The following is a 22,033-nucleotide window of genomic DNA, read 5'->3' as shown; positions in this document are numbered from 1 at the left end:
TCTGGCCACGGCGAACATCAGTGGCTATCTCCCTCTTCCTCTCTCGTCCCTGCTATTATCTCCCTCTTCTTCCCGCGTCCCTCCCACTATCTACCTCTCCAATCCGTCCCACCATCTTCCTCCCTCGTCCCTCCCACCATCTCCCACTTCCTCCCCAGTACCTTCCACTATCTCCCTCTTCCTCCCACTTGGCTCTACTATCTCCCTCTTCTCCCGTCCCTCGCACCATCTCCCTTTTCTTCCCCCATCCTTCCCACTATCTCCCTCTGCATCTCCAATCCCTCGCACTCTCTCCCTCTTCTTTCCCCTTCCTTCCCACTATCACCTTCTTACTCTAACCGATCTGCCTAATCCTCCCAAATCACTCCCACTATCTCCCTCTACTTCCCCAGTCGCTCCAACTATCTCCCTCTTCATTCCCCTTTCCTGCCACTATCTCCCTCTTCCACTCCCTTCCCTCCCACTATCTCCCTCTTCCTCTCCCGTCCCCCCCGCTATCTCCTTATTTCTCTCCCATCCCTCCCACTTTCTTCCTCCCCCGTCCCTCCCACTATCTTCTCATCCTCCCCCATCCATCCCACGATCTTCCTCATCCTCTCCCGTACCTTCCGCACCTTCCTTATTTAACACCATCAGGTTCGCAGACTCGCCTTCGCTTCTCCCAAGTCAAATAGCCTAGCTTAGACACAACCCTCACCATGTTACACTGACGGCATCGACCGAGACAGCCAACAACTATCCGGCCGCCCAATTATCTAGTGAAGACGGCAGCGACAAAGTCGGCAAAGACAGTGCCAACGAGACGACTCCACTTCCCAGAACCTGCAACCACGAGCTCTCGCTCTCTGCTGCTTTTATCCGACTCGGCGCGGCCTGGCTCCGCCCTGGCCGCGCCTCCCTTCTCCAACCCACGAGCGGGTTCCAGGGTCTTCCAGACAGGGTCTCTGTGATCCTTGCCCCAGTGCCTCCGCCCTGCTGACAAACACGCGTGAGGCTCACTGGCGTGTGTACTCCCCGTCCACCGCAGTTGCCGCTGCTGGACAACAACTATTACTCTACAGTTGTACTGCCCTTCTGTACCGTGCCCCCGAGCCATCAACACGGACTCACAGCATCAACACAGACTCACATGATCAACACAGACTCCCACGATCAACACTCACAGCATCAATACGGACTCACACCATCAACACGGAAACACAGGGTCAGTGAGCGAGATGGCGGATGAGTGCATACATGATGTGAGTGGTGGTGAGTTCAAGTTGAGCACCCAGTTTTAAATCTCATTTACTCCCACCACCCTACACACCCTACATACAACAGTCGGAAGTAAATGCCTACACACCCTACATACAATCGTCAGTAGTAGGAGTGGGGAGAAGAGGGCATCAGTGGGGGCGAGGCATGAAGCGTTGAGAAGCCCTCAGATACTCCATAAAACCCCGAGTTTCATGGAGTATAATTTTCAGCATTACAGTTCCATTTTTTTTACGTTAACAAATGTCTCGCGATATATTACACCGTATAGGTAACTAGATTGGGCGAGGGATGGTCTTTTTTGTTGAACAATCAATAAAGCTACGGTGTCGTACTGTGCCCATATCCGTGTACGGTACTGTGCACTAAAGGAATAAAAATCGAGCGGCTGAACCTCACTGCCTCCTTACCGGAGGCTGTAAACATCAAGTGACCTGAAAACTGCGATGGGACGTGAAAGACAACATGGAGAGACAAGAGGGCGCCACGTGTGTTCTTCCATGCCAGCAGCAGCATCATCGCAGGCAATGAGGTTCAAATGGGCACAGGAACTTTGAGGTGGACCCACGAGTGGTCGAGCCACAGGGGCGCGCAATAGGCGACCTCTATACGCTTGGCGCAATCCGCACCGTCATTTCACGGAGCCCTTGTCCGCTCGACGAGTGCGACGACGCCGTCCCACCGTCATTCGGCGCCTCGTGGTGACATCACAACAGCAAAGCGACAGATGTTGATTATTCATTTCTTGAGGCAATTCGAGGGCCCGGTTACATCACGTTGTGATACACGCACACACCGTCAACATATACTACACCGGTCATAAAAAAAAAGCAGGGGATAAAAAGGTGGGGGAGCGGACCCGACCACAGGTATTGTTTAAAAGACGTCAAGCGGACCGGTGGTTTTAAATGCAAGTCCATGCAAACACCAACATCCGAACGATTGTACCAATAAATCCTGAACCTTCTGGAAGATTTCAGCTCCCGCTGGTTTGGATCAGGGTGATGTTGGGGCAAATTCCATTAATTGGGAAAGGTGGCAATCTTGTGGGAATGTCCTCGCCAGAGAAGAAACTTGTCGTTTCATCCAACGTCCCATTAGCGAGATCCAGAGCGTGACGGACTCATATGGAGTCGGCCTCCTGTAATTTTTCTGGTCTCATTCTCACCATAGGTGAAAGCAGAGCCACACATCAACGTGCCAATGGGGCCACGGTTGAAGTGGTGGGGCCACGGTTGAAGTGGCGGTGGCCACGGGTCATGTGGCCTCGATGTATTTTCCATGTTGAAGGCCGATTGCCCCAAACATTGCCCGTCATATGCAGTGTCACTGAATAACGTGTGAAACATACTGTAGCATATACAACATTTTATTTTCTTCATACATTAAATACAATAAACACAATAAACATGAAATGCATATAGGACATTTATAACTCTCTCAATGACCAAACTTGTATTTTATGAACACACTTATACAAGCAAAATATGACAAAAGTGTTCCAGATTACAGTTTCAATTGAGACTGAAATCCGGAATCATTACCCCCTACTGACAGACTAATAATACCCGCTCGCAGGCCAAGTGCTGATTCACCTTGGGGCCTCGCCTGGTATAGAGGTCGTGGGTTAAATCCCGACGCCTGTATATCTGGAGTTTGCATGTTCTCCCCGTGACCGCGTGGATTTTTCTCTGGGTCCTTCGGTTTTTCCCTCCACATTTAGAAACATGCGTTTAAAAGTATTTGGCTGCTATATATTTCTGCGTGACAAGCCACTTTATAGCGCTTTCATTTGTGGCCCGGTCGTTCCTGAAAGAGAGCTATACAGCTGAGTGGGCCTTACCTGGTAAAATAAAAAGAGATTAGTTTTGTTAGTTTATTTTGTGCCACAGGGGGACAGCTACAGGGGGGGGGGGGGTGCCCATTAAAATGGTCGAGATGAGATGCAACTTAAGGCGCTTGTGACTTCCCAAAAATATTATTTATGGCAGGTTTTCACATCTAAACATCCCGGGTGGCATTGAAGCCAAGAGCTCCCACCCTAGGTGAGTAGCTACGAGAGCGGTGCTGTGCACGGCGACACGCCACTTTCTCCATCTGCCTGACTTGGTATTTTCTTTTTTGTTACTTAAATAAATGTTAATGTTTCGTTTTGTGTACGCGTGTATGTACACCGTTTGGGGAGCGGTGGTGCAGCAGTTAGCGCACTACGAACTCAGCCATCTGAGTACGTGGTGTGGGGTGTGTATAACATCGCAAAACTGGGGAGGACAAAGGCAGCCAGACGTGGGGCTGGCCACAAAACCACTTCTGTGCCATGCCGGCCATCATAGGTGCTACCCGTTAACAGCACTTGCCCCAGCAATCTGTTAACGGCGATACGGAGTACCTTTGTCTTTTTGTGCAATTGTGTGCTTCTGTGTGCGACGCATGCAACGATGTGCATGTTTGTGTTTGATAAATGTACATCCGCAATGTGTGTGTGACGCGTATGATGCGCGTGTGTGACGACGGTTGGAACAGCGATTCACGCACTGCCCTATCCACGCGGCGACCTCTCCTCAACGTCTCGAGCCTCGGCGGAGAGCGCCGCGAGGTTCGACTCCAACTCCGGCTTTCCAGGGACAAACCCCCCCCCCCCAATGCCCCTCCCCCCAGGCCCATGGGGGGGGGGGAAGTCGCTCCCCTCCCTCACTCCACGCTCAGGAACTTCCTCTTCTTCGCCGTGTTCATGTACGGTCGCCAAGGCCACTCCACCTCGGCGGTGGCCGCGTTGTCCAGCGTGCCCAGTTTAATCTCATAGACTGCGCGACACACAAAAGCAAAGATTACCCCCATGCAGCCTTTAACAGACGGCGTGGGAAAAGCGCTGTTCGTGTGTTAGCATGTAGGAAAGCCAGCACGGCACACCAAGGGGTGGGTGTGGGTGGCCAGCATTACGTCCGATCATCTTTGAATTTACACATCGCATCCGGGGTGGGGGAATGCGAGTCGGGTCACGGTACAGCGAATGCTACCAGAGCAGCGACCCCACCGACTCAAGTTCCGATCCGCTCTACAAGTCACCCGCGGGCCACCTAGCCCGAGGCTAGACTCTTACATTCAGCCCATCATCCTCTCAGGGGTCGATAAAATTTACAACCACTTCGTAGGGAAGTCCACAAGGAATGTGGAATTTCCACCGCCTCTGCTGGGGTGTAAAGTGGAGACGAGTAACAATGTGTCAGGCAGACTTACGCTCCATCTCGAATCACGGTCCCACCTCCTTCAACTCGATGTCCTTGCCGTCGCGCTTGTAGACGTTGTGCCTGTTGGGAGGGGGGAAGGGGGGCACAGAAGTCACGGGAGGGGTCGCGGCAAGTCACACGGACGGCGCTGGACTCTCATTACGCGTCCTCGCAGACGTTTGCCAGTTAGAGGCCAGCGGCCACCCTGTTTAAAACTGCGGATGCATTAACAAATGAACAACATTACGCGCCTTCAGCTTCAGAGATGGCGTTAAATAAAAACTCTGTACTGTTGCTCGAAAACTAAAGTAAAACGAAACTATTTTTATTTTACCACTGAGCTATGTAGCTCTTTTTCACATAAAAATATATAGCAGCAAAATACTCGAAATTCAAGTTTCTAAATGCGTAGGGAAAAACCCGGAGGACCCGGAGAAAAATCAAAGTGACCAGGAGGAGAACATGCAAACTCCGAATATACAGGCGGACACACAGCACCTGGCCCAAAAGTCTGCTCACTCTTTCCCATTCCGAGACATCTGCAAGTTGCCGGGTGGTAGGTGTCACGTTCACCGCTGAATCTCGGTACGCGCGAGCGGCTCGGCGTTAATTTTATTTATAGAGGCGTAGCGCTGCTGTTTTTAAAAGGCGTTGCCCTCACCGCAGAGAACCGTAGTGACACGACCGGCACTCTATGGAACAAAACTGTGCCACACGCCCTCCCGCATAGTCTTATGGGAGCAAAAGGTATGTCTTCAGGTCAGAAGACGTACTTGAGTTTTTCTTACGGTTCCGTTTCGACGACGTATATGTACATCATGGAAATGAGAAAGGGTTATAGCCTATACGAGGGATCTTTGTGCTTTGGGGATGGGGGAGGAAGATGTGGGTGAGACTGGCACGGTGCCCGCACGCACCCTCTTTCCGAGTCGCGACGTGAAGTTGTGCATCACGAGGTGTGGGAATGCCTCGGACATCATGTCCACGTCCGGATGTCGTGCCGCATCACCACGCTCGAGAGTGTCAAGTACACCGTGGTATCGTACCACGTGTCACATGAACAGCATGCCGGAAAGTTAGACACACCACAGGTGTCACACAGACTGTACTGGAGAGTTAAACAGACTGCCCTTCCATCTGCGGCATCATACCACATCACACCACATACACAGTTAAAACACCACAATTCCATGTCTGCAGCGTCATACTACACACCGCACATCGTACGCACAGCTAAATACACCTCCATCCCCGTCTGTTGCACCGCATCACACACGTCACACCATGCATCACACCGGGGAGCGGGAGCGGAGTGGCTATCTCATTACACTACAAATCCGGTGACCTGACTTTGATTTCCGGTGTGTCCAAGCATCGACAGTGGGGAGACAAAAGGGGCCAGATGCGGTAATGACCACACCACCCACCCCGCCGTGTGCCCTGCCGGCCTTCGTAGGTCGCTCGACAAACAGCATTTGCCCTGACAGCCTGTTAAAGGCTACACGGGGGAGCTTTGTCGACTGCGGTGCGTGCGCGTGCCTGGCATACCGCGGTGCTCATGCAGGACGATGAAGTCGTTGACGGCGTTGGCGCAGCACGCCCACACCAGCGCCTGCAGCTTGTGGCCTCCGTGGTTCATCGGCTGAGCGTTCGGCAGGATCAGCTTCATCTCCTGCGGTGGTGGTGGGAGGGTGGTGGTGGTGTGGTAACATGACAGCAAGCGGTCACACGCCGAGTCCGCTCTTCCCACCGGCGTCCGTCCCGGCCACGCTGATTTCGCCCCCCCCACTTCCCCGCCCCCCCACTGTATCCGACTCGGGTTGTGTTGTTTGTTTTTTCCATTGCGGAAGCCGAGCCGAGCCGTGCCGGTATACGGGGTCGCCAAACCCCGTGTTGGCACAACTGGGATGCACCATTGGAAAAACTTTACTATTTTTATTTTACCAGGTAAGGCCCACTGAGCTATGCAGCTCTTTTCCAAAAGCGACCTGGCCACAAATCATAGCTCAACTAAGTGGCTTATCGCCATGTGGAAATTTATAGCAGCCAAATACTCTTAAACGGACGTTGATTCTAAATGCGGAGGGAAAAACCGGAGGACCTGGAGAGAAATCCACGCGACTCCTCGGAAAGAGGCACGCAACTCCAAATATACAGCAGGCATCAGGGTCAGGATTGAACCTGCGACCTCCTGTATACCAGGTGAGGGAGTTAACATCTCGCCACAGTGGCGCCCCCAATGGTACATCTTTCCGTGACCACCGACCGTGCGTAGTGCTACAGTAGATACATTTTCGATGAATGGAAGGGATCGGTCATCGCGAAAAGGCGGACTGAATCGCGAGGAATGAAGTTGACAAAAGCTGCATGCACCAAACCAAAGTGTCCAACGCTCCACCGCTTACGACCCCCCCCCCCCCACCACACAGCCTCCACCTTTCATCAACAACCAGATTTCTTCTGGTTAACTCAACGGATGCGAGTTGTCTCACACTGCACAAGCCCGATGATTGGTCGACACGACTCGTGTGAGGTGCAAGGAACTGATTCTAAAGCCGATAGAGAACACGTGTGTGTGTGCGGTAATTTAGCAGTTAGCATGCTGCCCCACAAACCTAGTGACCCGAGGTTTATTTCCGTTCATGGCCAACACCAGTGGCGATTATCTGAACTGGTCCTGGGCCTCCCCTAGATCAACTCAGCCTCAAACGAGTACCTAGTGCGGTGTTTAAACATCATTACCAGAGAGATAAAGGTGGCCAGTTGTGGTGCTAGCCACCTACACCCTCGCAAACAGCACCTGTCCCAAAAACCTGTTAAGGCTATATGGGGGACCTCTGTCTTTGCGCGCTTGTACACATGCAATACACGAGGACCCACATTCCTCGTGTGACCCCAAACCCTGTAGCCCCTGCGACCCCGTGCCCGCACCTTGATGAACTGCTTGAGGAGGGAGCTGGGGTCGCGTGAGGTCGTCGCCATGATGTGTGGGTCCTTCACGCCGGCTCAGCGGTACTCGTCATCCATGTGGCTGCTCACTCCTACTGACACGGGGGGGGGGGTGGATAGAAAGAGGTGGTAGATGGGGCAGGGGGGACGGAGAGGGTAGGTTATCATTTGCCATACTTCACCGTGCAGGTGAGTGCAGGTGTGTGTGTGGGTGGATGGAAGGAGCGACCAGGAATGGTTGAGAATATCACTCTGCAGTGATCGCGTTGATTTTGTGTAGCGAGCTGAGCAATAATGAGACCTGGATGAGTCCCAATTGCAAGAGTGGGTGGGTGATATGGCAGGTGAGTGGGTAAATTGAGTAAAATGATGAGTGAGTGAATGAGTGCGTCAGTGCATGTTAAACCTCTTTGTTACAGCACGTAGCCAACCGTGGTAATCGGAAGTGTGACAAACTAACCACAAAAAGTAGTTCTCAAGAAATGAGTTTGTCAATCTAGACGATGATTTAAAAGTGCAAAGCTCCAGTGGCTTCCTAATATTGTAAGGAAGACCACTCCAGAAGGAAGACTGCTCCAGAAGCACACGTTATGTGGTGACCACGGCCTTCATTTGACATTCCACAAAAATTTACGCCAGCCATCACACACACACGGCCGACTCTTTTTCCACGTTCACGCCACGGGATTTTTCAAAGTCCACTTGGGAAGCAATCGCCGTGCAGTATTTACGGTCAACGCAACTGCAGCATTAAACCCATTAAACCGGTGGGGGGGGGGGGGGGGTTGAGGGCCCGCCGTTCTCGAACCGCGAACCTCCGCGGCAAAACACGGTGCCACCGCTTGGCAGGAAGGACCGACGGCGAGCCGGGGATGCGCGCCGACTCGGCGTGTCTAGCGGGCGGAGACGCACGACGCTTATCCCTCTGCCTCGGGAGTCTCGCGGGAAGGAAGAGAGAGAGAGATGCGAGGAGACGTGATGGTGAGGGATGTGAGATCACCCTCCCCTCCCTGGTCGAACTCCACGGCCTTCTGGAGTTCAAGCGCCTCCCACCGCAGGTCCGTAGGCAGCACCAGGTTTTCTTCGGTGACGACGTCAGGGGGACAGGGGGCAGTGGGTGGGGGGCGGGCAGGGGAGAATTAACAAGGAAGAAAAATCATGCGCACGCATGGATTCATTCGGAAATGCTTTCCAACGCGCGGTTGTCTTCTCGCCTGTATTGTCAGACCGTCTTGTCCCATCTTAGTCCGTCTTGCGTGTCTCATTGTCTCTAGATCCGTCTCTAGTCTGTCTTGCGTGTCTGAACGTCTCTAGTCTGTCTCGCTGTCTCTCGTTTGTCTTGTCGTCGCGAGCCCATCTCTAGATCCGTCTCGCCGCCCGTTACCATCGAGCGCCCTCTTGAGCCGCGCCTTCTCCTCTACGAGGACCTTCTTGGCCTCCTGCGCCTTGCGGTAGAGGTACTCGCCGTGCAGTTGCGCCTCCTCAGCTGCACCACCAAACAAAGACAAAGATCCCCCATGTAGCCTTCGACAGGACTGTCGGGTGCAAGTGCTGTTAACGAGCAGCACCTTTGATACACGAAGGGGGGTAGGTGGCCAGCACCACATCCGGCCGCCTTAATTTCCCCAGTGGCGATGTTTACACAACGCACCAGGTACTCATTTGAGGCTGAGTTGACCAAGGGGAGGCCCAGGAACGGAATCGTCACCAGTGTTGGCCGTGAGCGGGAATTGAACTCGGGTCGCTGGGTTAGTAGTGCAGCGTAGTGCTAATCGCGAGACGACCATAAACAACAACCGCCATTCGCCACGAAGTGGTGGAGATGTCACCACGGCGCTCGTGCCAGGCTACGTGCAGGTTAAGGCCACATGAAGCGTCGAACGCCCGCTGGCAGCAGGAGGTCACAGACAGACAGACCCAGGTTGCCATTGGTTGCTTCACTGAGATGACTGGCCGATGCACCACCTGTGCCCCCTACTGTGCTACACTACCGCTCCCACCTACACAAACTCTCTTGGGCTATACTCTTTGGTTCTTTCGGTAAAGTCACATAGGCATAAAATATAAAATAAATTAAATCACGACGTTTCGGGCGCAACACAAGCGTCCATCATCAGGTGGGACAAACCACAGCAAGAAACAATTGCCGACGTGGGCAAAAGAGCTGCTGTAAACAAGAGACTATATAGGTAAGAGAAGGGGGGAGGATCAGGGAGGAGAGATAGAGAGGGGGGGTATGAGGGGAGTGCTGAAGAGAGCGGGGCTGGGAGTGGGAAGCTTAAGAAATTAGAGATGCAGAAAGTTAAGGCAACACCATAAAGCAGTTAAGGTTTTACCTGGTTAATAACATTCTTCCAATGATTACTCAATTTGTATCCATCTTCTCGGTTGAAGTTATGTCTGTGTTTATATATCTGGATGGCTTGATGAACAAACCTTTGATAGTAGCCCGAAGGTTTGCAGAGCGGCACCACGATACTCCTAGCGACGTCGTTGATTAATGTCTGTAATTAATATCGATGGTGAATCTCTGTAATTAATATCGATGATTCGATTCCACGAGAACAGATTCCACAAGAATCGATTCCACAACTATTTTAGTAAAGCGAAGTACGCGATTCGATTCAAACGTGTTCGTTCCGGTCTCATCAGAATCGGTATTGATTCTGTGCTGGAGGAATCCAATGAGCTATAAAGCTCTTTGATCACAGATGTGCCAGTAGGGGGCACGGGGTCAAACGTCACAACAACAAACAATACAAAAACGATAGGAGTGCAAAGGGAATGGTAGCAAACCACTAAAAATAGATGAAATAAACCATATAAGTTCATACTCTTTGGTTCTTTCGGTAAGAAGTCTCGCTCTCCGTTCCACCCACTACAACTGGCGTCAGAAGTAGCCAAATAGTAAGATGAATCGCTATAATGGAGACGTGAAGAAAAACTCGTACCAGGGCTCCAGTGGAAGAGGAGGACGACTCAACACCACTGGGGTTGGCAGCCCCGGAAGGGGGAGGAGAAGCGACGACGGCCGAGCTGCTCACTGCCCGGCCGCCCGGCGGCTCACCACCGTCGGAGAGGGCGCTTCAGGTGGCTCACTCCCGCCTCGCCCAACTCCTGCACGCGGCGGCATCCATCCTCGACGAAATACATCGCGGGTTATAACCACAACAAATATAATCACAATCACTGCGACCATAATCGCCGTAACCACAAATATAATCATAACCACCAGCTACATAACCACAAGTATAAACACTACTGCCACAAATATAACCATAACCACCACAACCATAACAACCAACATAACTACCACAACAACCACAATGATGCTGATACACTCTCACACCATGTGGGTCCCCTTGTCTCCTTGTGTCTCCCTGTGGGTGAGTGGATGGGTTGGCGAGAGAGTCGGTGGGTTGGCAAGAGAGTCGGTGGGTTGGTGAGAGAGTGGGTGGGTGGCAGAGTGAGTGACCGGTGGCAGAGTGAGTGACCGGTGGCAGTGGGTGACCGGTGACTAAGTGGGTGGGTGGCAGTGGGTGACCGGTGACCAAGTGGGTGGGTGGCAGTGGGTGACCGGTGACGAAGTGGGTGAGAGAGTGGGTGGCTGAGTGGGTGGCCGAGTGGGTGGCTGAGTGAATTGGTGAGTGGATGAGTGCCAGAGTGGGTGGGTGAATGGCTGAGTGGGTGGGTGAGAATCAGTATGTTTTTGCTGGAGGAATCCGATGAGCTATGAAGCTCTTTTTCATAGATGCCCAGAGAGTGGCTGAGTGGGTGGCTGAGTGAGTGTCGGTGGGTGTGAGTGGGAATGAAATCTAACCTGCACCTCTGCATTGCAAATCCAGCGAGCTAACGCCCTGCGTGTGGTGGGGTAAAGTGTGGGCATGGCCACTTTGCTCCAACACGTCCGGACCAGCGTGGAAGAGTAGACCAAATACCTCTATATAGCGGTCTCTAGTGGATGCCTTTTCCAGCAGCAGGCGATTCGCATCCACAACAAACCCGTCCCTCCAGGGATAAAAACACACGGCAGTCTGGGAGTGCCTCTCATCAGCTATGGCTCAACACGAGGGCCACTCTGGGGCCGGTTTCCACCGTCAGCGCCTCATCATCAGCAGCAGCAGGGCCGGGCTCTGCTTGAAGCAGCGCCGTGAACTCAGCAGGCGTCTAGGACGTGACGGCTGTGGGCCAGGCGCCTCCTCCTCTGTCTCCCCCCACCACCGCCGCCACTGCTGATGTGTGCACACCGCGCGAGGTTCTCACCTTCAGGCTGAGTCGACGTAGAGGAGGCCCAGCGAGCCGCCGCTTCAGAAGCTTTCGCGAGCCACTGACGGTGGCCGTGAGCGGGAAACCAAATCAGCCGCTCGCCACCCACAATCCACAGCGCGCGCCGCCTCCACTCGCCCCCTGCCTGACTGTAAGTAGCAGCGGGGGGAGGGGGGTGGGCAATGGGGGCGTGAGGGGGGGGGGTTTGAGGGGGAGCATGGGCGGGGGTTGCCAGGGGGGGCAAGGGGGGTCGCGAGGGGGGGGATGCTTGGGGGGGGGGTTGTGAAGGGGGAGGGGCAGGGGGGGAAAGAGGGAGCATGGGGGAGGAGCTTAGGTGAGGGGGAGGAGCTAATGGCTATTACACCACGCCGCGTCTCGCGCCACGTGCTTCCCCTGGCAGTTTGGCCGTTAGGCGTGGAACCGAGCTGTGGGTGAGTGGTGGCTGTGGTGGTGTGAGTCTTTCTACGTGAGTCTGTGTGTGAGTCTCTCTAAGTGAGTCTGTGTGTGAGTCTCTCTGTGTGAGTCTGTGTACGTGTGTGTGGGTCTGTGTGAGTCTGTGTGTAGCAGTGACCCGGTCTCAAATGAGTACCTGGTGCGATGCGTAAACATCGCCACTGGGGAGACAAAGGCGGTCGGGCGTGGTGCTAACCACCCACCCCTTCGTTTACCGTGCCGGCCTTCATACGTACTGCTTGCTAACAGCACTTGCCCCTACAGCCTGTTAAGGCTCTATGAGGATCGTTGTCTTTGGTGTCCTGTATTAGCAGGAGGAGGAGTGGTGGTGTTAATGTTGGTGGTATTAGTGGTGGTGGTGTTAGTGATGGTGGTGTTAGTGGTGGTGTTTGTGGTCTTAATAATGGTGGTGTTGGTGTTAGTGATGGTGGTGTTAGTGGTGGTGGTTGTTCGAGGTATTGTTGCTGGTGTTAGTGATGGTGGTGTTGGTGGTATTAGTGGTGGTCGTGTTAGTGATGGTGGTATTATTGGTGGTAGTGTTAGTGGTGGTGGTGTTAGTGGTAGTGGTGTTGGTGGTGGTGGAGTTGATGTTGGTGGTGGTGTTTTTAGGGTTCGTAGTGTTAGTGGTGGTGTTAGGAGTGGTGTTAGTGCTGGTGTTAGTTGTGGTGTTAGTTGAGGGGAGCGGTAGTGTAGCGGTTAACGTGCTGCGCTACAAACCTGGCGACCCGGGTTCGATTTCCGCTCACGGCCAACACCAGCAACGATTATCTGAACCGGTCCTGGGCCTCCCCTAGGTAGACTCAGCCTCAAATGAATACCTGGTACGATGTGTAAACATCGCCGCTAGGGAGACAAAGGCGGCCAGGCGTGGTGTTATCCACCCACCCCCTCGTGTGCCATGCCGACCTTTATAGGTGCTCGCTAGCAGAAATTGCCCCTACAGTATATTCAGGCTATACGGGGGATCTGTCTTTGTTAGTGGTGGTGGTGTTAGTAGTGGTGTTAGTGGTGGTGCTAGTGGTGGTGTTTGTCGCGGTGTTGCTGGTGTCCGAACAAAGGAGCGATGGTCACAACAACGACCTTTGACCTGGGCGGCTGAAATGTAGCACGTTGGCACAGTCATCTCAGTCAGTCAACTCTTGGCACCTGGGTCTGACCTGTGACCTGTCAGTGAGCCTTCAGCATTTCACGTGGTCTCAAAGTGCACCTGGCCTGGCATTTGCTGCTGCTTAGTGGCAAATGGCGGTCTTTGTTGTTTTTGTTGTGTTTCGTGTTGTGGGTGAGTGGTGAGGTTGTGAGTCTGTGATGATGATGTGAGTCCATGTTGATGATGAGAGTCCGCATTGTGACATGACACGTGTTTAGACATGAGTATTGTCGCACACCATCGGTTTTGTGTGACCCTCACCTGCGTCTCCCGCTCTCCACGCAGAGACCCGGACCGTGCGAGAAACGCAGTGAGCTCTGAGCACCCTACTCTGCAAGTTGCTGCCATGGAGGTACGTGTGGCTCTTCAACTCGTGTGGTAAAATATGGGTGGACGTGTGTTTTCCCCTCGACTTGTGCCTACCTGTCACCTACCTGTATACCTGGATGTGCTTCTCCTTGTCCGCCTGAGTATGTGTATGTCTATCAGAGTGTGTCTCCGAGATCCTGTTGGTGTGCCTGCCTGTCTACGCGTGAGCATTTACAGCACTATTATCTATCCACTGATGAATGAGAATGCCTTCCTCCCTGAGACCTTGCTACCCCTCAAATGCTGTGATGGAATAATCCGCCAAGCGCCGATTTTGTCGCACCATCTCTCTGGTGGCTCTCCTCTCCGATGTGTTTCCTTCCTTGGCTGCCGCTCCGTTATTATTCTTCACTATCAGCCATTGTTGTCCCTCCTTGCCATGGCTCGTCATGCCCGATCCCCAATCACTCTTTAACAATTTGAACAATCCCTGCGTGTGACCTCAAAATCCACGCATCTTTCATTGTTAATCCAAGCATGGCATCTGATATTGGCCAAATATTCCAATGCTGAGAAACGACAACATCTCGGCAGGACCCTCCTGATTGTGGAGCCCAGGATCTCAGAGATGCTGGCTCAGTGCTCGCCTTCTGCACTTGCTCCAACATCTTAATCAAGCCTATGTGGTGGACCTTTGTCTTTGTGTGTGTGTAGATGAGCCGAGCTGGAGAGGCTCGGAGTAATGACACGTCTTGCACCACGTGGAGTGCGCTGTCCTCAGACGGCACCGGCTCCATCTGTAGCAAATCGCCGAAAGGTAAGAACAGTAATGAGGGACGTCACAGTGGCCACGGTAAATAGTGGGACATCATGATGGCCATGTTGCATGGGGGACGTCACAGTGCCTTTGGTGTATGAGAGATTTTATGGTGATTGTATGGGTGATATCAAGATAGCAATGCTACATGGGGGACTTAATGGTAATCATGTTTTGATTTAAAGCTTTCGTGGCTGCAGGGATTCATATTCTTGGTTCTTTCGGTAAAATCACGTAGAAGGGCAACAATAAAATTATAAAAATATAAAACAATAAAAATCTCACGACGTTTCGACTGCAACACAAGTAATCATCATCAGGTGTGAAAACCACAGCAAGAACCACAGCAAGAAAAATTGAAATTTTCTTGCTGTGGTTTTCACACCTGATGATGATTGCTTGTGTTGCAGTCGAAACGTCGTGAGAATTGTATTATTTTATTATTTTATTGTTTCCCTTCTACGTGACTTTACCGAAAGAACCAATAATATGGTAATCATGTTGCATTAGAGACTGCATCATGGTTGCCATGTTACATGGGGGACTTCATGGTGGCCATGTTGCATGGGGATAATTATCTGTGCTCTGGCCTCAGTACTGAAACAACATCAAACGCTTTCAGAATTGCTTCTGCGGCCATCTTGAATGCTCTTCCAATATTAGGAAACACTGAAGCTATCCGCGTTTAAATCATCAAGTTTGACAACTAATATCTATACTCATTCGCTCTTTCGGTAATGTCACCTAGGTAGAAATAAAATCAAACAAATCACGACGTTTCTATCGCAACACAATCAATCTTCATCAGGTGGAACAACCACAGCAATAATAAAATGCTGAAGTAGGTGAGAGAGCTGCTGTGGCAAGAGGTTATCGGTAAGAAAGGGGGGAGGAGCAAGCGGGGGAGAGAGAGGGGAGCTGCAGGGGAGAAGAAGTGAGGCTGGGGGGGGACGTAGGCGGAGGTAGAAGTGGTAAGCTGAGTATGGGACATGGTGGGAAAGTAAATCTGAAAAATCTACTAGTACCTGGCGCGTGTGATGGAAACAACCACAACCAGTTAAGGCTTTACCTAGTTAAAAACATCCATCGAATGATTGCTCAATTTGTATCCATCTTCTCGGTTGAAGTTATGTCTATGTTTGTATATCTGGATGGCTTCATGAAAAAACCTTTGATAGTTACCTGAAGGTTTGCAGAGTACCTTGGTCTCGGAAAAAAACAATATCACGCGAGCCCACAGCGTTATAACAATGGTCAGACACGGCAGAGGTATTGGTTCTGCGATGTTTCAGATCTGCCTTGTGTTCGCTAACACGGTCCGCGACATGTCAATTCGTTTTCCCAATGTAACTGCTACCGCAGGTACAACTCAGTTTGTCGACTCCAGGATATTGCATGTCAGGATGGGATTAGATCACGGATTTTGTGTACTGTATTGAATCGGACTTGGATCTTGTGTTTGTTTAAGATTTTGGAAATATTTTTGGTAACACCTGCTATGTATGGTAAAGTGATGGTCTTGATAGGCGTCTCAGTGGATTGTTTCTACATGGTTGGAGAAACAGCTTTGCGAATAATGCTGTCCCAGTACCCATTCATCTTAAGAGTCTGGTGTACGTGTTCCAGTTCACTGGCTTGGTGGTGTTGGTTGCAAATGCAGTGGCCCTATGGTGTAGTGGTTTGATGAGGGAATTCTTCTGCGCCGGATGGTGGTGGGAATTAGGTTTTAGATAGGTCTCTTCTCAAACAAAACATCCAGGAATTAGTAGCTTACCATCATTCTCCACTTCCATGGTGAATTTGATGGATGGGTGTATGGAATTTATGTTGTTGAGAAATTGATTCAATGTTGGCAGGCCATGTGGCCAAATGACGAAAGTGTGATCTACGTATCTCTTCCACAAGGAAGGACGTTGGGTGCATGTCTGGATGACATCAGTTTCAAATTTCTCCATGAAAACATTCGCTATCACTGGTGATAAGGGGGGACCCATGTGGGTACCTTCATTTTGTTTGTAGAAAGTACCATTCCTGGTGAAGTAAGTGCTGGTTCAGCGTTTCTACTGCTGCATGCATTTTTTTTCCGCCTGAGGACGACCGCTTGTGTTGCGATCGAAACGTCGTCATTTATTTTATTTTATCCATATGTGACTTTACCGAAAAAAACAAAGAGGAAGTGTTAGTAAGGCAGTTCCTAACCAAAGTTGGTACATCAGCATTCAGTCCATGTTGGACCAAGTCTTCAATTATTGCTAAGGTGTCAGGTACAGGAACCTTGGTGAACAGAAAGACTACATCAAAGCTGACGAGCAAATCATCTGGGGACAGTGAAATGCCTTTGATTAGAGAGATAAAGTGAGCTGAGTTTCATACTGCTGAGGTAGTCTTGCCCGTGAATGGAAGCAAGGTCTCAGACAGAAATTGGGCCAGTTTGTAGGGAGGTGAGTTGATAGTGGAAACGATGGGTCGAAGTGGAGTATCTTCTTTATGGATTTTTGGAAGACCATATAATCTGGGTGGTCTATTAGCAGAAGGTTTTAGGGAGAACTGCTTGAATGGTTCGATTAGAGAAGTCGAATTGGTAATGATATTGTTTGTTTTTAAAGCCAGGCAGTTGGTCGGATCTTTGTTGATTTTGGTGTAATTGCTATCATTAAGAAGGTCCTGGATTATGTTGCTGAATGTGGTTTTATCCATGACGACAGTAGCATTGCCCTTGTTGGCTGAGAGGATGACTTTGTCCTCTCTATTTTTTAATTTGGTGAGTTCAGAGCGCTCGTCCTTGCTGATGTTATTAATAGGATTCTTAGCATTTTTAAAGATGGTGGCAATTTTAAATCTTGCCACGTCTGTCGGGATGTGTCCCAAGCCTTTGAGGGCTACATCTACCTGGGTTTTTATATCATCCACTGGGATGTGTTTGAGGGTGACAGCAAAATTCAGCCCTCTAGCTAGTACCGATTTTAGGCTATCAGAGATTGTGCTGTTACTCTGATTAATAGCAGTCTTTTTTATGTGTGGATCTGGTTTCTTTTTTTACAAGTTATTGAATTTAGCAATAAGGTTAACCTTGCATTTGGAAGACATTGTTGTGGCAGAAGAAGCAGTCATGTTATCTACAAGGTTCCAATCAGATGCGGACATTTTATCTGTTAATGTTAAGTGTGATTGTAGGAGACATTTGTCTAAATTATCAAGTTCAAGCCGGAGTAGTCTTATCCTCTCTGAGATTAGAGAAAGGCTAGCTCTGAATAAGATCCGTTTAGAGTTGGGTTAAGTGACAGAAGCAGATGTGAGTTTAAATGTGGTCGGTATTATCTTGTTGTCGCGGCATCTCTTCAGAAAGGTGAGTGACTCGATCATGTGAGCCTTCTTGTCTCGCAGTCTGTTAATGGTTCTAACAGATGTGTGGAACCTATTTGCGTGGTTAGTTTATTAACCTTCCCCCACACTGTTGATTAGCACCATTGGCTACATGCGGTGCAAAATAATTTCAACATACATAGCTGGGATTGGCAAAAACATCCCAATCCTGAAATATTTACTCTATAAATTGCTCAAAAGTTTGGTTCACACACCTGTTGTTGTTATTCTCCTCGTGCCTACAGAAATCCTGGCTCACTTTGGCCCTCACTTGACCGACCGCGAAAAGCTGGAGCTCGCAGCCATGCAAGAAGTGTGGTACTTTGCACTCGACAACAAACCCAAGGGATGCAACAGGCATGGATATGATGACGACGAACGTAATTACATTCTGGTGAGGCTCACCACAAAACTACAGCCTTGGGGGCGGTCACAGGGCCCAGAGATAGCGGGGTTTGTGGCTTCTTATTATTGCACCTGAATTACCAACCAGGGCACACACCAACGCGCTTCAAAATCAGAATGTTTAATCCCGAGTAAAGCCCTTTTAGATAAGAAGCAATTTTTCAAGGGAATCTTCGCCAGCAGACAGTATCAAAGCATTCGACAATTACACCCACTCACACACTTACTCACCCACCCCCAGACGCACTCACTTGCTGACTCACTCACTCATTCACCCACTCAATCACTCACCGACCCACTCGCCCACTCACCAATGCACTCACCCGCACACATCTGAATCAGAAGTTTATTTCCCGAGTAAAGCCCATTGAGCTCAGAAGCTCTTTTTAAGGGTGACTCAGCCAGCAGACATCTGAGCATTCCAAATTATGGTTAAAATAACTTCATAATTCCAAGCAAATGTTTTTGTTAAAATTACATTCTCACTTCTTAAACGTTGTGATTTTAACAATAGTCAGTTTAAATGATTGTACCTTTTGTTCAGTTCCGACATGATCACCTCCACTACCGCTATGAGGTGCTCAAGATGATTGGGGAAGGAGGTCAAGGCCAGGTGATCCAGTGCCTTGACCACAAGAGGAACACCCTGGTAGCTGTAAAGATCCTGGTGTCACCGTCGAGGTAAGACTTCAGAGACGTGCCATCACGAGGCCGACGTTGTTAAGTCCATTGCCGTGCAATGCGGTGGTGACACTCATGCTTCACAGCGAGAAGGGGGGCCTTGGTTCGGCTCCTGACTCGGGCACCATCGTGTGTGGAGTGTGTACCTTCTACCACTGTTCTGCATCGGTTCCTTCTAGGTACTCTGGTTTTTCGTCTCTAAAGCTTAAAATACATACACACACAGTGTGAACTGGTATCGGCCAAAACATCCCATTGCTACAAGATTACCTCCACATTACAGTAAGTCATCATTTAATGCTGTAGATACATTCATGAAAAGTTCCGCGTTAAGCGAAAAAGCATTGAGCGAAAAGAATCTCTCCATAAATAATGTAACAATAAAGTTTGGCGAGATGCAATGTATGCATACACTGTGAGATGATGAGACCAATAACTGAGGCTATGCTATAGTAATAGGTTTTACCCTTTTAACTGGCACAAAAACTGACACCTTCTCTGGTTCTTTCGGTAATGTCACGTAGAATGAGAATAAAATAATAAAATAATACACTAAAATTCTCATGACGTTTCGGCCACAATGCAAGCGGCCGTCTTCAGGTGAAAGTTACAGACCTGTCGGGACGACAGAGCTCAACACACCCGAGACGGCTTTTCTTAGAGCTTAGTCTCCACTGGTGTTGGACCAGAAGAGTGGAGACTAGGCTCTAAGAAAAGCCGTCTCGGGTGTGGACCAATCAAATTCAAGGACAGTGCATATTATTATCAGAGTTGTCTCTTTTGTTTGCATTTTGACTGCTTGTGTTGTGGTTATTGCAAACATGATGCCTTGAATAAAGGTGTCAGTTTTTGTGCCAGTTAAAAGGGTAAAACCTATTACTATATCTTGTTACTGGCAAAGGAGGTCTCATAATGAGGCTATGCTGTCACGTTACTTTTATCATTCCGAGTACTGTATCATACCGCTCAACAGTGCAGCTCAAAAAAGTATTTTGTTGTCGACTACTCACAAACCACGTCATGATGGGCTTATTCCGTGTTATAATGGGTGCGTATCTTGTTAGAATGTGCGTGTTCCATGTTGTAATGGTCGCGTTTCTTGTTACAACGGACACATTCTGCATTGTGTAAAAAGTGTTGAAGAACCACGTTATAACGAAAACGCGTTGTTTTAACGGGCGTTTGCATTTAGTTTTCCCGAATGACCAATCCAATTTGAATGGCTCTTCACCTTCAAATCCTATTGGGTACCCTACGCCAGCTCCTGTGCCCCGTATGGTACCAATGAGAGTCGAGAACGCTACTCTAGCTCACAATGCCGTTAGACCTGGTGAAAGTATATTTAATTATTAATTCTGAATAGCATTTGCCTCTGGGTGTCCCTTAAGCAAGTGTAAGTTATTAATTTGTGGACTTCCTCTGCGCAGCTCCAAGGAAGAAACATTGCAGAGGATGGAGCTCCAGATAGCTCTGGAACTTCAGAGTGAGGACAGCAATGAAGATTACAACGTCATCAAAGTCCTAAACAGCTTTGATTTCAGGGGACACCACTGCCTTGTCCTGGAGCTGTTGAAGTATGTACCGCGTGTTCCATCTCCCCCTCCCTCCGCTAATAGCGTGGTTAACTGATTAACTAAACAAACTTTTTTTGTTTTCGTGGGAAAGTCCACTGACCTATTAGTTATTTTTTTGTTTAAGCGACCTGCCCACAAATGATAGCTTAACAAAGTAACTTATCACGTGGAAATGTATAGCAGCCAAATACTACGAATGCATGTCGATTCGAAATGTGGAGGGGAAAACCAGAGGACCTACAGAATAATCCACATGATCACAGGGAGAACATGCAAACTCCAAATGTACATGCGTCAGGTTCGGGATCAAACCCCACGACCTTACCAGGCGGAGTTGTTATCTTCTCCCCATGGATAACCCTCTACCACCTGGCAAAAATTCCAATGAAATCAAGTTGTCAAGTGGGCAAATGAGCCAACTAATTTGGTTTATCGACAAACCAACGACCTGAACCTACACTGAACTATGACTCTGAATATTGGTCGTGAACATGCACGAACAATATTAAGATTGTTGTTAGCAGAATCAGCACAGCATTTAAGGAGATGACACTGACACTGTGTTGGTGTTGTTTCTGCTTTTGTCTCTCTCACAGGGAGAGCCTTTATGATGTGATGAGAGAATCGGGGTTCCGGTTGGACATGGAAATGGTGAAAAGTTATACCAGGGGAATCCTCATGTTCCTGTCCCACATCTCTTCCAGGAACATAGTTCACGCGGACATCAAGCCAGTGAGTGGACACAGCATTCAGTATGATTTTGTTGCAGAGGCGTATTGTTAGTAGGGAATCGTTCCACGGAGAAAACCGGCCACATTAGTCACAAGGTCTATGCGTTCGCTGTTTCCATCTAACTGGAAGGAGGCAGGGTCATTGTACCCCTGGTGAAGATAATGCGGTATGAATTAAACTGTAGTGTAGAGTCGTGTCGGTATTGGGGACTCACCATAGACAAAACCGGCAACGTTGATCACAGCGTTGCCCCAGTCCTTCGGAGACAGAAGCTGGAGCAAATAAAGACTATTTCCTAAGTGTGCCAAACGTGTATTTTGACCTGACAGCTGCCCGTTGTCGGCTTCCACACTGCGAATGGAAAACTTCCGAAGACAAACGCGCGGTGGATAGCGTCATGGAATACGCGAGCTCTCATGTGTAGCTTTTGGTCCGTAACCCGTTAAAGGGCACTCTTGCAGCTGTGAGCTCAATGCACTCTCCTGTCAGAGGAACCATGATCAGTTGTCAATAGAGCTGCCCTCCTTTACTTCGATGGTCCCTTAGAGTGCTTTGAACATGAGCCTCAAATCAAATCTCTTTTCTAGATGCAATTGAAAGGGGCAACCCCCAGTAATAGCTGTCAACAAACATCAAATGTTGCACTTGACTGACGCTCGTTGACGGCACTACGCCTCGTCTAGTTCCCCTGTTTAGCGTAGGTGGTGGTACGTGATCGTTCCACTGCTGGCTGAATGTTATCGGCATAACCTCTGCATTTGAATTCATTCTGCCCCTTCTCCTGCAGGAAAATGTTCTCATCAAGGACACCGTGACCGGCACTGTGAGGGTCACGGACTTTGGCACGAGCTTT

The 22,033-nt window shown here is 49.8% G+C and overlaps 1 protein-coding gene and 1 long non-coding RNA gene across 3 annotated transcripts; both read right to left on the bottom strand.

Annotated features, from left to right (window-relative positions):
* Positions 1 to 2,672: 2,672 nt before the first annotated feature.
* Positions 2,673 to 4,992, bottom strand: LOC142923847 (uncharacterized). The gene is made up of 2 exons (XR_012940886.1): positions 4,495 to 4,992; positions 2,673 to 4,061 (listed from the first exon to the last, which is right to left on the bottom strand). It is a non-coding gene; the product is annotated as an uncharacterized LOC142923847 (long non-coding RNA).
* A 345-nt stretch (positions 4,993 to 5,337) lies between these two features.
* On the bottom strand, positions 5,338 to 8,914 carry LOC142923846 (U3 small nucleolar ribonucleoprotein IMP4-like). 2 transcript variants are annotated; one of them, XM_076064830.1, is made up of 3 exons: positions 8,249 to 8,914; positions 7,416 to 7,525; positions 5,338 to 6,156 (listed from the first exon to the last, which is right to left on the bottom strand). In XM_076064830.1, the coding sequence occupies exons 2-3, from the start codon at positions 7,464 to 7,466 to the stop codon at positions 5,983 to 5,985; spliced, it is 225 nt and encodes a 74-aa protein (XP_075920945.1). In that variant the 5' UTR covers positions 7,467 to 7,525; positions 8,249 to 8,914; the 3' UTR covers positions 5,338 to 5,982. The 2 variants fall into 2 exon arrangements, with proteins under 2 accessions (XP_075920945.1, XP_075920946.1); XM_076064831.1 differs by lacking the exon at positions 8,249 to 8,914 and having other exon boundaries at positions 7,416 to 8,209.
* Between the last annotated feature and the right edge of the window lie 13,119 nt (positions 8,915 to 22,033).

Source organism: Petromyzon marinus, unplaced genomic scaffold, assembly GCF_048934315.1.
Source record: "Petromyzon marinus isolate PM22_M1 ecotype Great Lakes invasive population unplaced genomic scaffold, UKy_Petmar_22M1.pri1.0 PM_Scaffold_8, whole genome shotgun sequence".
Lineage (NCBI taxonomy): Eukaryota > Metazoa > Chordata > Hyperoartia > Petromyzontiformes > Petromyzontidae > Petromyzon > Petromyzon marinus.
The sequence above is the reverse complement of the archived record's forward strand: the minus strand, read 5'-3'. Positions and strand labels throughout refer to the sequence as shown.